Below are 15,180 nucleotides of genomic sequence, written 5' to 3'. Positions count from 1 at the left end.
CAGAGTCAGATATGACTTGGTGACTGAACAATAACTACAACAATAAACTGGCAGCATTTTGAGAGCTCTGGATAACCTACAGCAAGTTTGGTAGTCAGTAAATTTTTTAGCATATCAGTGAAACTTCAGAGAGAAGAGGGAACTTGCAATAGGAAAGAAAAGGAATTTAAGGCAAGCAAAACTTGCCATATAATTTAATAAAAGTGCTCAAAGGATAACAGATATAATTCTCAGACAGACTCCCCGATTCATCCTGACACTGCGAAGGATAATTGAGTGCAGGAAGCTTTCCCCAACCCTCTTTTGTGTCCCCTTGTGTATTCCTTGGCATTCCCCCTTTATATCATCTCGTGACGATCTCTTGCTCCTTGTCTAATTTCTCCATTAGACTGGGAGTCTTACAAGAGGAACTAGGTCTTCTATGTTATATTTTCAGGGCTTTGCTCAAACTGAGGCCTAGAAGGTGTTTGGTATGTATTGGTGGATGGATGGATGGGTGGATAAGGGAGTGTAATCTAACCTCTTGATTGTATAGATGAAGACTCTGGGATTCAGAGGGGTCAAGTGATCTGCCAAAAATCACAAAAACGTCTCTGAATAGTATTCTTTGTAATATACCTCATCCTTTTGACTTGGACCATTTCTAACCAGTGAGATGTGCATAGTTCAGTTTCTTGTTCTCTGAGACTCTGACACAGTAATGATAGCTGCTGTTTATCAGCTCTGCCAGGTATGGCATTTGGCACTTGATTGTCAATCCTCCCAGCAAGCATATAGAATAGAGGAATTATTTTCTTTATTTTTCTGATGAGGAAACTGAGGGGCTGGAGGCAAGGAAACGCTAAGGACAGAAGTGATTGTGATATGAGGGTTTTCACTGACTTCCAAAATAAGAAGGGACAAGAAGATTCAGAAGAAGTTAGGATGGGGCAAACCAGCCTATGTGTCATGGGATAGCTTTTGGGGCATGGTGCTCTTGGATAGCCATATCCTCCTTCAACTTCTGTTTTTAAATCCCTTTGAGCCTCAGCTCCTCGTGAATAAAGTGGTGGTAATGATATCTGTCATGAGGATTAAGTGTGAAATATACAGAAAGCCCCAGGAGAATGTCTTGCTTATCATATTTTCTCTCTTTTAAGTTTTAACTTTAGTTTCTGTGGTTTTTCAACTTCAGGAGATGAAGTTTCAGTGCATTACGACCCCATGATTGCAAAGCTGGTTGTGTGGGCTGCTGATCGCCAGGCAGCCTTGACGAAACTGAAGTACAGCCTTCGACAGTACAGTGTGAGTGTGCGGCCCTGTTAGTGACCCTGATGATCTCTGGATCTCTACAGCCAAGCGTGTCCGTTACGACTGGTCGACCTTTGTCCTTGTCAACTTATTTCCACCAATTACCCATATGTCACAACAAAATTATTTCACATGGGAGGATTTCCCATGGGTCAGAATAGAGTTTAAAGACTTCTTGATTTCAACTAGAAAGGAAAGATTGCAGGACTAAAACTATTAGCATCAGTGTTAACCTCGGTGGGATTCGATGTGAAATTTCTATTCAACCTGTAGATGAGGCCAGCAACACAAGTGTGGCCAATCCTCTGATGTTATTTTCTGCCAAGGAAAATAATTATGTTCAGTTTTATCCATTTGAAAGAGTTTGTTGCTTTTCTGTAGCTATGCATTTCCTTGGTGCCATTAAGTCCCATACCATACTGATTTAGTGTCATAGAAGGATTTCTTATTAACCCATGATATTCAAGTTACTATATTTTGTGAATTTGATCAAACCTTCAGTTTCTGTGGCTCCACCCACACTGGCCTCCTTGTGACTCCTTTGACACACCCAGCATGGAGCCACATGTTCCCTTTCTCCCTCCAGAATTTTCTTGCCCCCCGTGATTCCCTCCTCACCGCCCTCAGCCCTGCTCACCGTGATCCTTCGAGTCCTTCCCAGACCTCCTCACAGGACCCTTTGCTGCTCTCTGTTCCTTTAGCCAGCCTTATTTTTCTTCATATCATCTGACATTATATTAGATATTTATTTATAGATATTGTTATTTGTCCCTTGATGTAAGCTTTGTGATGGCAAGGACTTTGTTCTGTTCCTCACTGTGTCCCCAGTACTGGGGTCAGAGCCTGGCACCTAAAAGGCTCTCAGTAAATGGCTATTAAATAAATGGATGAATGAGAAAATGAATGAATGAACCTAAGAGCTCAGACAGCTGGTTTTGTCCCAGATCCCATTTATTGGGTGGATTTGGGTTAATTCTATACCTTTTCTTATTTTTATATCAGTGTGTACAAGTTGAATTTTAGTGTTCAGAAGAAGCTCTTTTTGGGTCATACCCCTCCCGTGTGTCGCAATCCTGTTCTGTCTGCAGTCTTCCTCGTTCATGGGAGTGTTCTGAGAAGCAAGTCTTCAGTATCTTGCATGTAAATCTCATTTAGTTTCTTAATGTTTACTTGCTCTCCTAACCTAAGTCAATTAAACATCTCCACACTACCTCCCCAACACCATTTCCTACATCCTGTTTGTCATAGTAAATTAATGTAATGTGAAGTGCAAATGCTTAATGATGGTGAAATGAATTTGTTTTATTTTTCCTGAGAGTTAGTCATGGTCGAAAATACTTAGTAGAAAGAGCTGATGCCATAGAAATGTTTTCCTGAGTGTGTTTTTTTCTCCACTCACTGGGGACATCACATTTTTTCCCTCCCTAGATTGTTGGACTGCATACCAACATTGACTTCCTCGTTAGCCTGTCTGGCCACCCGGAATTTGAAGCTGGGAACGTGCACACTGATTTCATCCCTCAACACCGCAAAGAACTGTTGCCTGACCGGAAGAACACAGCCAAGGAGTTTTTATGCCAGGCAGCTCTGGGCCTCATCCTCAAGGAGAAAGCTGTGTCTGATGTTTTCAAAATTCAGACACAAGGTATGGAATATTTTTCTATTTCTTCTGCTTAGCAAAATTTTATGAACAATCATTGAACATGCATTTTTTTTTTTTTTTGGCCATGCCTCATGGCTAATGGGATCTCAATTCTCCAGCCAGGGATTGAACCCAGGCCACAGCAGTGAAAGTCCAGAATCCTAACCACTAGGCAACCAGAAACTCCCGGTTTTCTTTCTTCTGTTGCCACTCCTGCCTCCCTTTTCTTCCTTCAGTGATTGACACCATCCTCTGCTAAAGTGTTTTTTAGTATCAAGTAGAGCTCTTTACATAATATGGATGCACCCAACAGCATGCTTTAACCCATTCAGTGTAACTTAACCTGTCACCTAAACAACATAGACATGGACTTATTTTCAAGAAAACACTAGTTCTCCCCACATCTCATGCTGATATCCCTTACAACTTCTTTTTGTTTCGTTTTTTCTAATTCACTTTTTATTTCCTTCCAACTTCTTTTATTGACCACTCCCTGCTCTGTTGTATCCTCCATACCTGCAGCAGCTTTCTTGGTCCTAGAGACAAGAGAGCGCTGGAGATGCTCAGAGTTCCTTAAGTTACCCATAATTGATTGTTAAGTTAGTTCTGCTCTCTCTTTTTAAAAAATATTTAATTATTTATTTGGCTGAGTCAGGTTTTAGTTGTGGCACATGGGCTCTTTCATTGTGGTACACGGACTCTCTAGTTGTGGCACACAGGCTCCAGAGTGTGTGGGCTCAATAGTTGCCACAACTGGACCTAGTTGCTCTGCGGTGTGTGGGATCTTTGTTCCCTGACCAGGGATCAAACTTGAGTGTCTTGCATTGCAAGGCAGATTCTGAACCACTAGACCACCAGGGAAGTCCCATTCCTCTCTTTTTCTATTCTGAGATCAAATTTCTGACTAGCTAGAGACCCAGGTGTTTCATCATATCATAGAATCTGAGCATATCATAGAATCTGGGACTATGACAGAAATTCATCCTAGCTGCCATACATGTGCATCCCTGCGTCAGCGTTCCCACTGAATTGTTGCCCAGCATCTTCCTAACACCTCAGGAAGCTGGAAATTCATGATGAAAATTCATTAGTTAATTACAGTTTAAGTCAGTTCTCCATTAAGAAGTTCTTCCCACTTGGTTGAGCAAAACCTGAGCTCTCCCACATTTGCTCCATAATATTTCCTCAGGCTACGTCTGATCTTTGAAGCAAACAGGAAAAAGAAAAAAAACACCTGAATCCATTTATCCCTTCATTATTATTAGGATTGTTATATTTTTATAGGATCCTATTATTGGGATCTTTAATTTCTAGATTCATTCAAGAAAGTAATATTGAGGACTTCCCTGGTGGCTGAGTGGTAAAGAACCTGCCTGCCAATTCAGGAGACGCAGTTTCAATCCTTGGTCCAAGAAGATCCCACAGGCTGTGAAACAACTAAACCTGTGTACCACCGCTATTGAGCCTGTGCTCTAGAGCCTGGCAGCCGCAGCTCCTAAGCCCGTGTGTTGCAACTACTGAAGCCTCTGCACCCTAGAGCCCTGTGTTCTACAAGAGAAGCCACTACAATGAGAAGCCCGCCCACCGCAACTAGAGAGTAGCTCCTGCTCTCCACTATGAGAAAAGCCCACACAGCAATAAAGACCCAGCACAGCCATAAATAAATTAATAAGTAAAATTTTAAGTTATATTGAAAGGTTAAAATATACAGCTATATTTGGAGATTTGTTCTCTGTCCTCATTTTGTCCTTTTACATTAAATAAATTCATCTACCTATACCCCATCTGGTATTCCTGAGCCTGGACTTAGCTTTTTTAGAATGGAGTGTCCTCTTACCCTCACTTTCCTTTTTTAAATTAAAATTTATAAGCAGCCCAGAGAGGAGTTGCAGAATAAATTGCTTCAATTTAGCTACTCCGTAGCTCCTGGAGATTGTCTAACAGAGGGTGAACACACAAGTCTCTAGGGGAAGTCCAGTAACAGAAAAGAGCAGAAGAGGCCAGGTGAAAGAAAACTAGTGAGTAGTGAGGATTAGGGTGACCTGGAATGCATTTGCCCTGTCAAACTTGTGACCACTGTGCAGTTTATGCTGCCACAGGTGGAAAGTTGAGGTTGTAAATATTCTGATTTTTCAAGAGAAACTGGGATTTTTTTTCATGTAAAATTTCCTGAGATGTGAATAAAAGTGTCTAAATTTAAAGCATTGCATAGAATAAAGAAAGCATATTTGAGCTGTCAGTATTGGACCTCTGTTTTATGTTTTCTTTTGTTAGTAGGCTTGATGTTCATAAATTTGTTGTTGAATTTTAAATTTTTTCTAGATCAATACTCTCCTTTTGCATCCAGCAGTGGAAGAAGACTGAATATCTGTTACTCTAGAAACATGACTCTTAGGGATGGTAAAAACAGTAAGTAATGTTTTATTAAAAAAGAAATGTGCTTCATAGAAATAGATCACATTTACTGGAAAAAAAAGAATTCAGCCTGGCCATGATCAATTACATTTTTTAAGATCCCTGCCTAAACATTAGAAGGAAGCATGCCAAAATAATAGAATTGATTGGCTCTGGGTGGTAGAGTTAATGATATTTATTTTCTTTTTCACACTTGTTCTATACTTGGTAAATATTTTTTAAAATAGGTCATAAAACATACATAGGAAAATGAAATGAAATATACAAAACATTAGTGAGATTACCATTGGATGCTGGGATTTGAGGCACTTCTTTCCCTCCTCTTCTTTGTACTTTCGTGGCTCTGCCATTTTTCTTCTATGAGTGTGTATGACTTTTAAAGAAGAAAATAACCAAAACTTCTCTAGGGAAGGAGCATTGCCCACCCCACCGCTCACCAGGCAGCATTAACGAGGGGGAGTCACTGTTAGACCCACTTATTGCTGATGAAACCAAGACAGTGGAGGTGTAGTTACTCAAGGCTATTAAGTAGCAGAGCCAAGACTGACACCCAGTCTTTCTGGCCTTGACCCGTGTGCTGTTTCCACCACTTTTCCAGTAGAAAATTGATTTTTGATTGCCAACTAATTGATGGGCCCAGGATGGGGTCTGATTTATTGTAACTGTAGTCTGGAAGAGTGACACTTAAGCTAGAAGATGGTTTGTAAACTTATGGCTGGAACAGTATTCCAGAGGAACCAGAATCCTATGACAACAACTGGCTATATCTCTTTTGTTTCAGGACAGTTCACCTGGGAAGTCAGAGGGGTGCAGAGCCAGAGCTGGGAGGGCTTGAGTGTGAGGTTCATTGAACTGCAGGAGCTCCACTGTCAGAATGTGCCTACCAAGTAGAACAGATCATCACAGCACCCTCCTCCTCGGACAGAATAGGGTTTTGTTTCCCTCAACTCTGGGTAGATACCAGTCACTCATTAATAAGTAGCTCTTTAGGCATTTTTTCATTCTGAACCTAGATGGTCATTGCCCTATTTGCACTGACTACATGGAAAGAACATTTGCAAAGATCCCTTATAAAGTAGCCTTCTGTGAGTGGTTAACCTATCCATTTTATGCTGTTGTAGTTATTCATTTCATCCTAAAAAACAGCAAAATCTGGGAGTATCTTACTCTAGACTCCCCTGTGCTGGACATAGGTATCAGCAGCAAAGTTTCAGTGGCCTCTTCAACCTGAATTAAACAGAAAAATCACATGTGTGATTATAACTCATATGAGCCAATGGTATTACTTGGTGTGAATCTTTACTAAGCAGTATTTTGAATTACGTTGCATTTCAATTTTAAAATAAATATATAATTGAGAAATCATTATGAGCTATGTTCACTACATCCTTTTTGTAGTATTTTTCAATGATAATCCAGGTCTGAATATAACAGCTTGCAGAACTGTTATGTTGAGTCTCTCATATATGCTAATCAGTAGTGACCATGGTTGAGTAAGAGAATGCTCCAAACAGGAAGTCTAAGGGCCCAAAAGCATTTGTGAATCTAAAGGAGAACCAGCTTCTCAGTAAGAACAACCCAGCATTTTAAATATTTAGAGCTTGAAAAATAATCTTCCTTTGTTATTATGGCCATGTTTCACAGAACCCTGCCCTACCCTCAATAATAGTAGCTAAGATTTATTGAGTGTTTGATATAGATCAGGCCCTTTGTTAAGCACTTTCCATGGATTATTTCATTTGTGCTTTCAGAATAGGCCAGTGAGGTCAATGTTATTATTAGTGTCAACTTTATAAATTGGGAACCAAAGCTTAGAGAGATGAATAGTTTTCTGGAAGTCACACTAAAATTAATTGGTGGAGCCAGAATTTGAACCCACACTCTAGGGTACATGTGCTTACCAAACACTGCACCATGCTAAATTTAAATACCTTATATAATTATATAAGAGGATATTAAACACATATTAAATTTACAAGAGGATATTTAAGGTTCTCTTGTGGGGTTAAGAAGTATCAAGAGGAGAGAGGAACAAATTTGGTTACTCTATAATGTATAAAATAGTTTTCCTGGCAATGTCTTGACTATGATTCTTTTGGCATTCCTGTCAGTTAAACACTTTTCATATCTTATAAATTAAAAGAAAACTGATCTGGTGTAATTGGATATATTTTCTCTTAAGAAAGTTTAAAGATATTGATAAGATATAGGGAGGTAAACTTTCATTCATTCATACACTCAGTACAAAGTTTTTGAAAACACAAAATATTCTGAGTAATGTAAAGAAGTAAAAAAAGATGTTAAGACATTTACCATTTGGCAAAGGAGAAGTTATATATGTTGACAATATGGATGGTGTAGTGCTGCAGGATGATTCCGGCAGGCCCAGGAATCAGATTCTATGGGTTGAATTCTGCTCCCCTCTTGTCTATGACCCTTGGAAAGTCACAATCTCTAAGCATCTAGTGTCCACAGCTGTAAGTGGAGATACTCATGGCAGTTGCTTCCTTGGGTTGTTGTGTATATTAAATGAGACAACACATATAAAAGCATTTTAGCTCGTTGAATGACCTAGAGCAAGCAGTCAACAGTAGCTATCACCATCAAAATCATTATTATTAAATTATCTCTTCATTACTATGGAAAGAGCAAAGTAGATATGTATGTCGCATGTTAATTTTTAAAAACTGGTTGCTGAACAATATGTATAGCAATATCTTATTTTTATAAAAGAAAAATATAAGTTTATGCATTCAAAAAGGTCTACAAGGATTCACACATTAAAGTGTTTAATAGTACATCTGGGCAGTAAAGGGGACTTTCACTTTTTATATACCTCAGTATTTAACTTTTGTGAATATTTTTTGCAATTTTAAAAAACAACTGATAAAGAGAAAAATCACTGTCATGTAAAATTGGATGAGGGGAGAATCATAATGGCACTTTATATGCAGAAGTCTAAATACTCACAGGAGAGAGGATTTGTTCCACCTAAACAGACTTTTCCCAAGGACTGTGAGTATGATGTGAATGACAGATGGAGCCTCAGGTGGTGTGGCTGGGGACCAGCAAAGTGGGAAGGAGGCACATTAGCAAAGATGCACAATTGTGGAGAAGGCCAGAGGCACATGTGGAGAATATGAATTGGCCCATTTTCCCATTTGTTTGTAACACAGGGCTATATAGAAGAATGGTGGGTAATAAGGCTGGGAGTTTGGTGCCTTCCATAACAGGCCAAGTACTTTGAGTGTTGGGGGGCCATGCTGGGCCACATCAGCTGGAACGGTTGAGACAGGAAGCAGGAAATTTAGGGAGGGAGGCCCTTCTAAGTCAGCCAGGCCAGAAGCCATGGGCCTGAATTAGAGTAGAGTGATGGGAATGGACAGGAAGAAATGTAAAGGACAAGTCTTCAGGGGGATGAACTTGGCAGCTTTTTGGTGACTATTGGAGGTGAAAAGCAAAGGAGGAGGATAAGGCAAGAATGACAGGTTATAAACCTGGATGATGAGAAAAATGATGTCAGTCATGGAGTTCACAGGTCAGGAGGGAAGGCAGGAGGAAGGGGGAGATGACTTGTTGGCCCCACTAGGTTTACTTTAAGATGCCAGTGGAGGATCCTGCTGGGAATGACTAACCAGAGTTCTGGAGTAGGAAGGTCAAGGCTGGAAACAGATTTGAGCTGGGAGCCTCAAGAATGCTGGTTAATGTGTCAGGTGTAGGTGAAATGACTTTGGTCTGCATGCTCTACCCCACAAAGTTTCCATCTCCTAGGGTGGTCTTTAACCTATTCTCTAGTCACATAATGATATAAGTATATTTTGTGTTATATTTCTATAGTCTGTTACAGTTTATAAAGTGCTTTCACATTCATTTAATCATTTACATTCTCATACCCAGTTAATGGATCAGAATGGACCAGAAAAGCAGGATTTTATTTTATTTTATTTTATTTTAATTGGAGGCTAATTACTTTACAGTATTGTAGTGACTTTTGCCATACATTGACTTGAATCAGCCATGGGTTCACATGTGTTCCCCATCCTGAACCCCCCTCCCACTTCCCTCCCCATCCCATCCCTCTTGATCATCCCAGTGCACCAGCCCTGAGCACCCTGTCTCATGAATCAAACCTGGACTGGCGATTTTTTTCATATATGATAATATACATGTTTCAATGCTATTCTCTCAGATCATCCCACCCTCACCTTCTCCCACAGAGTCCAAAAGACTGTTCTGTACATCTATGTCTCTTTTGCTGTCTCGCATATAGGGTTATCACTACCATCTTTCTAAATTCCATATATATGCATTAGTATACTGTATTGGTGTTTTTCTTTCTGGCTTACTTCACTCTGTATAATAGACTCAAGTTTCATCCACCTCATTAGAACTGATTCAAATGTATTCTTTTTAATGGCTGAGTAATACTCCATTGTGTATATGTACCACAGCTTTCTTATCCATTTGTCTGCTGATGGACATCTAGGTTGCTTCCATGTCCTGGCTATTATAAACAGTGCTGCGATGAACATTGGGGTACACGTGTCTCTTTCAATTCTGGTTTCCTTGGTGTGTATGCCCAGGAGTCATATGGGATTGCTGGGTCATATGGCAGTTCTGTTTCCAGTGTTTTAAGGAATCTCCATACTGTTCTCCATAGTGGCTGTACTAGTTTGCATTCCCACCAACAGTGTAAGAGGGTTCCCTTTTCACCACACCCTCTCCAGCATTTATTGTTTGTAGATTTTTGGATAGCAGCCATTCTGACTGGTGTGAGATGGTACCTCATTGTGGTTTTGTTTTGCATTTCTCTGATAATGAGTGATGTTGAGCATCTTTTCATGTGTTTGTTAGCCATCTGTATGTCTTCTTTGGAGAAATGTCTGTTTAGTTCTTTGGCCTATTTTTTGATTGGGTCGTTTATTTTTCTGGAATTGAGCTGCAGGAGTTGCTTGTATATTTTTGAGATTAATTCATTGTCAGTTGCTTTTTTGCTGTTTTCTCCCATTCTGAAGGCTGTCTTTTCACTTTGCTTATAGTTTCCTTCGTTGTGCAAAAGCTTTTAAGTTTAATTAGGTCCCATTTGTTTATTTTTGCTTTTATTTCCATTACTCTCGGAGGTGAGTCATAGAGGATCCTGCTGTGATTTATGTCAGAGAGTGTTTTGCCTATGTTTTCCTCTAGGAGTTTTATAGTTTCTGGTCTTACATTTAGAACTTTAATCCATTTTGAGTTTATTTTTGTGTATAGTGTTCTAGTTTCGTTCTTTTACAAGTGGTTGACCAGTTTTCCCAGCACCACTTGTTAAAGAGATTGTCTTTTCTCCATTGTATATTCTTGCCTCCTTTTTCAAAGATAAGGTGTCCATAGGTGCATGGATTTATCTCTGAGCTTTCTATTTTGTTCCATTGATCTATATTTCTGTCTTTGTGCCAGTACCATACTGTCTTGATGACTGTAGCTTTGTAGCATAGCCTAGAGTCAGGCAGATTGATTTCCTCCAGTTCCATTCTTCTTTCTCAAGATTGCTTTGGCTCTTCGAGGTACAAATTGTGAAATTATTTGTTCTAGTTCTGTGAAAAATACTGTTGGTAGCTTGATAGGGATTGCATTGAATCTATAGATGGCTTTGGGTAGTATACTCATTTTCACTGTATTGATTCTTCCAATCCATGAACATGGTATATTTCTCCATCTACTTGTGTCCTCTTTAATTTCTTTCACAGTGTTTTATAGTTTTTTTATATATAGGTCTTTTGTTTCTTTAGGTAGATATATTCCTAAGTATTTTATTCTTTTCATTGCAATGATGAATGGAATTGTTTCCTTAATTTCTCTTTCTGTTTTCTCATTGTTAGTGTATAGGAATGCAAGGGATTTCTGTGTGTTAATTTTATATCCTGCAACTTTACTATATTCATTGATTAGCTCTAGTAATTTTCTGGTAGAGTCTTTAGGATTTTCTATGTAGAGGATCATGTCATCTGCAAACAGGGAGAGCTTTACTTCTTCTTTTCCAATTTGGATTCCTTTATTTCCTTTTCTGCTCTGATTGCTGTGGCCAAAACTTCCAAAACTCTGTTGAATAGTAGTGGTGAGAGTGGGCACCCTTGTCTTGTTCCTGACTTTAGGGGAAATGCTTTCAACTTTTCACCATTGAGGATAATGTTTGCTGTGAGTTTGTCATATATAACTTTTAAGAAAAGCAGGATTTTAAAATGTCTTAGGATCACAGAGATGATGATACCATGGATGGCAGATTTGGCCCTTAAGCCAGAACTTCTCTTTCCCAATTAATTACATTTTCTACTATGACACTACAGCCTTTCTTGTTGAGGGGGAAATATCTGAAATATCCTGTAACTGTAAAAGAGTTAAAACTTCAGTTTTAAACAAGAAAAGTTTGCAATTCACCTTTATTGAAACCTGTCTGATTTTTTAATTTTTTTTAACTTTATTGTCAGAGAGTTAAAAGATGTTGATATCCCTAAAAACTAGTTTTTCTTAGTTTGAAAGTGAGATTTTCAGAACCTCAGTTACTGAATAAATGAATGTCTTCTAACTTTTCTTCAATTTCCCCACTTTTTCCATAAAGATGTAGCCATAGCTGTAACATATAACCGTGATGGATCATATAGCATGCAGGTAAGCCTCCTTGGTTTTATTCTACAGCTCAGAGCTGAATCTGATTTCTCTCATACTGAATAGAGTATGTTTCCACTCTCTACTTTCTTTGAAGCCATTGATTATCATAACTATAGTTAGGAGAATGTCATGAGCTTTTATTTCAGACCAATTTGGAAAAATTATCCCCTATACAGTTTCTGATTATTTACTCAGTTTGGCTGTAATTTCCTTAAGAATAAATACTTGGTTAAAAAAATAATGATAATAATATTTGAATAAGACACCTAAAAAGCCCCTAAATTATGGGAATGTATTTATATCTAAAGCAACAGTTCTCAAATGTTTGGTCTCAAGACCTCTGTACACTCTTAAAAGTTATTGAGATTCCCCAAAGAGTTTTTGTTTGTATTAGTTACATCTAGTAATATTTACTATTTAGAAAATTACACTGAGAAAAAAATTTGTTATTGTTTTAATGAATGTTTTTAAAATGTACATAATATGTATTTGTTATTTTTTAACCATTTTTATGCAATTTAATGGCATTAAATACATTCACATTGTTGTGCAATCATCACCACCATCCATCTGCAGAACTGTTCTCCTGCAGAACTGAAATTATGGACCAATTAAACAGTAAAAGAGTCCACTCCCCCTTCTCCACCCACCCCTCCTGGGCCCTGGCAATCACCATTCTACTTTGTCTCTGCAGATTGAACTGCTCTAGGTACCTCATATAAGTGGAATCATTCAGCATTTACTCCTTTTGTAACTAGCTAATTTCACTTAGCATAATGTCTTTGAGGCCCTTCCATTGTTGTAGTATCCATCCAAATTCCCTTTCTTTTTAAGCCTGAATAATATTCCATTGTCTGTATGTATCACACTATTTATCCAATCTAATTACATAGATGAATAGTGGACACTTGGGTTGCCTCCAGGTTTTGCCTATTCTAAATAATGCTTCTGTGAACATCTGTATACAAATATCTCTTTGAGACCCTGTTTTCAATTCTTTTAGGCATGTACCCAAAGAAGTAGAATTCCTGTATCATATGGTAATTCTCTTTTTAATTTTGGGGGAACTACCATACTCTTCCATAGTGTCCATACCATTTTACATTCTCATCAGCAGTGCACAAAAAATCCAATTTCTCCACATCCTTCCTTGCCAACACTTATATTCTAGCTACTTTGTTTTGTTGTTGTTTTTATTAAAAACAAAAAACCCTAAGGTATAGAAGTAGTATCTTACTTGAGTTTTGATTTGTATTTCCATAATGACTAATGATGTTAAGCATCTTTTCATGTGCTAATTGTCTATTTGTTTGTCTTCTTTAGAGAAATATCTATTCAAGTTATTTGCCTTTCTAAAAAAATCTGGCTGGGTTTTTGTTGTTGAGTTGCAGGATAAACTGAGAAAAGATTATCACCAAGCACACATTCCATTAGCCATCAGAGTAATATCATTATCATGTGTCCTACAATCTCTAGAAAATTCCACTATATACTTGTAAGAGAATGAGGGTATAAAAAAGACAATATTATGTTATTAAGAAATTGTTTGACCTTGTGGAACTCCTTAAAGGGCTTGGAGGACCCCAAGGGATCCACAGGTCATACTTTGAGGCTCTTTAGTAAAAATTTTTGTGATAGACCTTGATTTTTAAAAATCCATTACATTGGCAAAATAAAATGCCAAAAGGATTGAAAACCAGTGTGAGAACTCAACCAAATTCCTATAGTAAGTATAAAATTCAGAGAATAGAATAAATCATTGTTCCTATGAGCTAAAAGATTTCAAATCCAGCAAAATGAATTTATCGATGATGCTCTTTAGATTCCCCAACACTTTGAGACACATTGATTTCTCTTCTCTGTGATTCAGACAAATGATGGGAAATCTACTTAAGTATATGAGTTGAAATTCATATTGGTACCTCTAGTTTAGGGACCCCTTCTTATCCCTTGGTAAATGGTAAAGTAAATTGCAGATTTGTTCTGATCTGCTCGTGGAACTACCTTAACAAATTTAGAATGCACTTCTATACGTCTTTAAACAAAACTGTTCCCAATCTAACCTTTATATCCTGAGTATTCCACATTCAAATGGCTGTCTTAGTAGGTTGCAAAGCAGAGTGAAATGTCATATTTAACTTAGGATAGATGAGAACCATGTATAAATACTGCAGTGTGACCTATTTCACTTTAACCTGTATAATATATTTGAAAAGAATAGCCACAGGACTCTGACTCTAACAGGGGAATTGAAAAATAAAGAAGATTTAAATGAATTTTATGTGTATAAGGGAAATTTTTTCTTGTGTATATAAATGAGAAAACATCCTTTAGAACAGCATGATTTCATGTCCTTTTGTCAGCTACCTTGAAAAGATTAAGTGTGAAATCTGTTCTTTGGTACTCTGTCTCTCAGAGTAAGAAAACTGTGCTCAATCTCCAGCTAACTTATCTTCTTAAATCATAACTGAAAACCCATAAGTTCAATCTCCATGTTGATGAGATAAAAGAAATCAATCTAATTATGAGATTGTGGCTTTATTCATCACTAACTTTTGCACAGTAAAACTCAATTTGACTTTGGATACTCAGAAATGAGTATTAACATATAATATACTCAACTGAATTTTAATAATTTTTCTCACTTTAATTTGTATTTCTATTTCACTTTCTTATTACTATTCTTAAAGGAACCTTTATCTGTAGCATTATGGTGCTACTATAGATGTGTTACATAACTTTTTTTTTTTCTTTTAATTATCTTACTGCTGTTTCTTTCTAGACTATTTTGTTTATGAATCTTAGGAAATTTCCTGCATGATTTAAAAAAATGTTTTTACCTATTTCCTTTTGAAACTATTAACAGTAAAGAATTGATTTTGATTTTAATTCTCTAAGGTTGTTCATTCACTTTAAGAATCTTAATTTTCTGTTTTTTCAGATTGGAGATAAAACTTTCCATGTCCTTGGTGATCTTTGCAGTGAGGGAGACTGCACTTATCTGAAATCTTCTGTTAATGGAGTTGCTAGTAAAACTAAGCTAATTATCCTGGAAAACACTATTTACCTATTTTCCATGGTAATGTCTTTGTTTTATAATAATACTATTGGAGTTTGGGAGAAAATTGCTTGACCAGAAGTATTCCACTGAGAAATTAGAAAGATCCTGTTTTGGAACTTCCTTGGCA

The 15,180-nt window shown here is 37.6% G+C and overlaps 1 protein-coding gene across 4 annotated transcripts in view; it reads left to right on the top strand.

The window, feature by feature from the left end:
* The window catches only part of MCCC1 (methylcrotonyl-CoA carboxylase subunit 1), a 58,709-nt gene that overhangs the window by 36,913 nt on the left and 6,616 nt on the right, over positions 1-15,180 (top strand). For all 4 annotated transcript variants that reach the window (XM_061166660.1, XM_061166661.1, XM_061166662.1 and 1 more), the window contains 5 exons: positions 1,175-1,284; positions 2,719-2,935; positions 5,255-5,341; positions 11,943-11,992; positions 14,934-15,071. In XM_061166660.1, coding sequence (XP_061022643.1) covers positions 1,175-1,284; positions 2,719-2,935; positions 5,255-5,341; positions 11,943-11,992; positions 14,934-15,071 — 602 coding nt within the window. The remainder of the gene's footprint in view (positions 1-1,174; positions 1,285-2,718; positions 2,936-5,254; positions 5,342-11,942; positions 11,993-14,933; positions 15,072-15,180) is intronic.

Source organism: Dama dama, chromosome 19, assembly GCF_033118175.1.
Source record: "Dama dama isolate Ldn47 chromosome 19, ASM3311817v1, whole genome shotgun sequence".
Classification (NCBI taxonomy): Eukaryota; Metazoa; Chordata; class Mammalia; order Artiodactyla; family Cervidae; genus Dama; species Dama dama.
The sequence above is the reverse complement of the archived record's forward strand: the minus strand, read 5'-3'. Positions and strand labels throughout refer to the sequence as shown.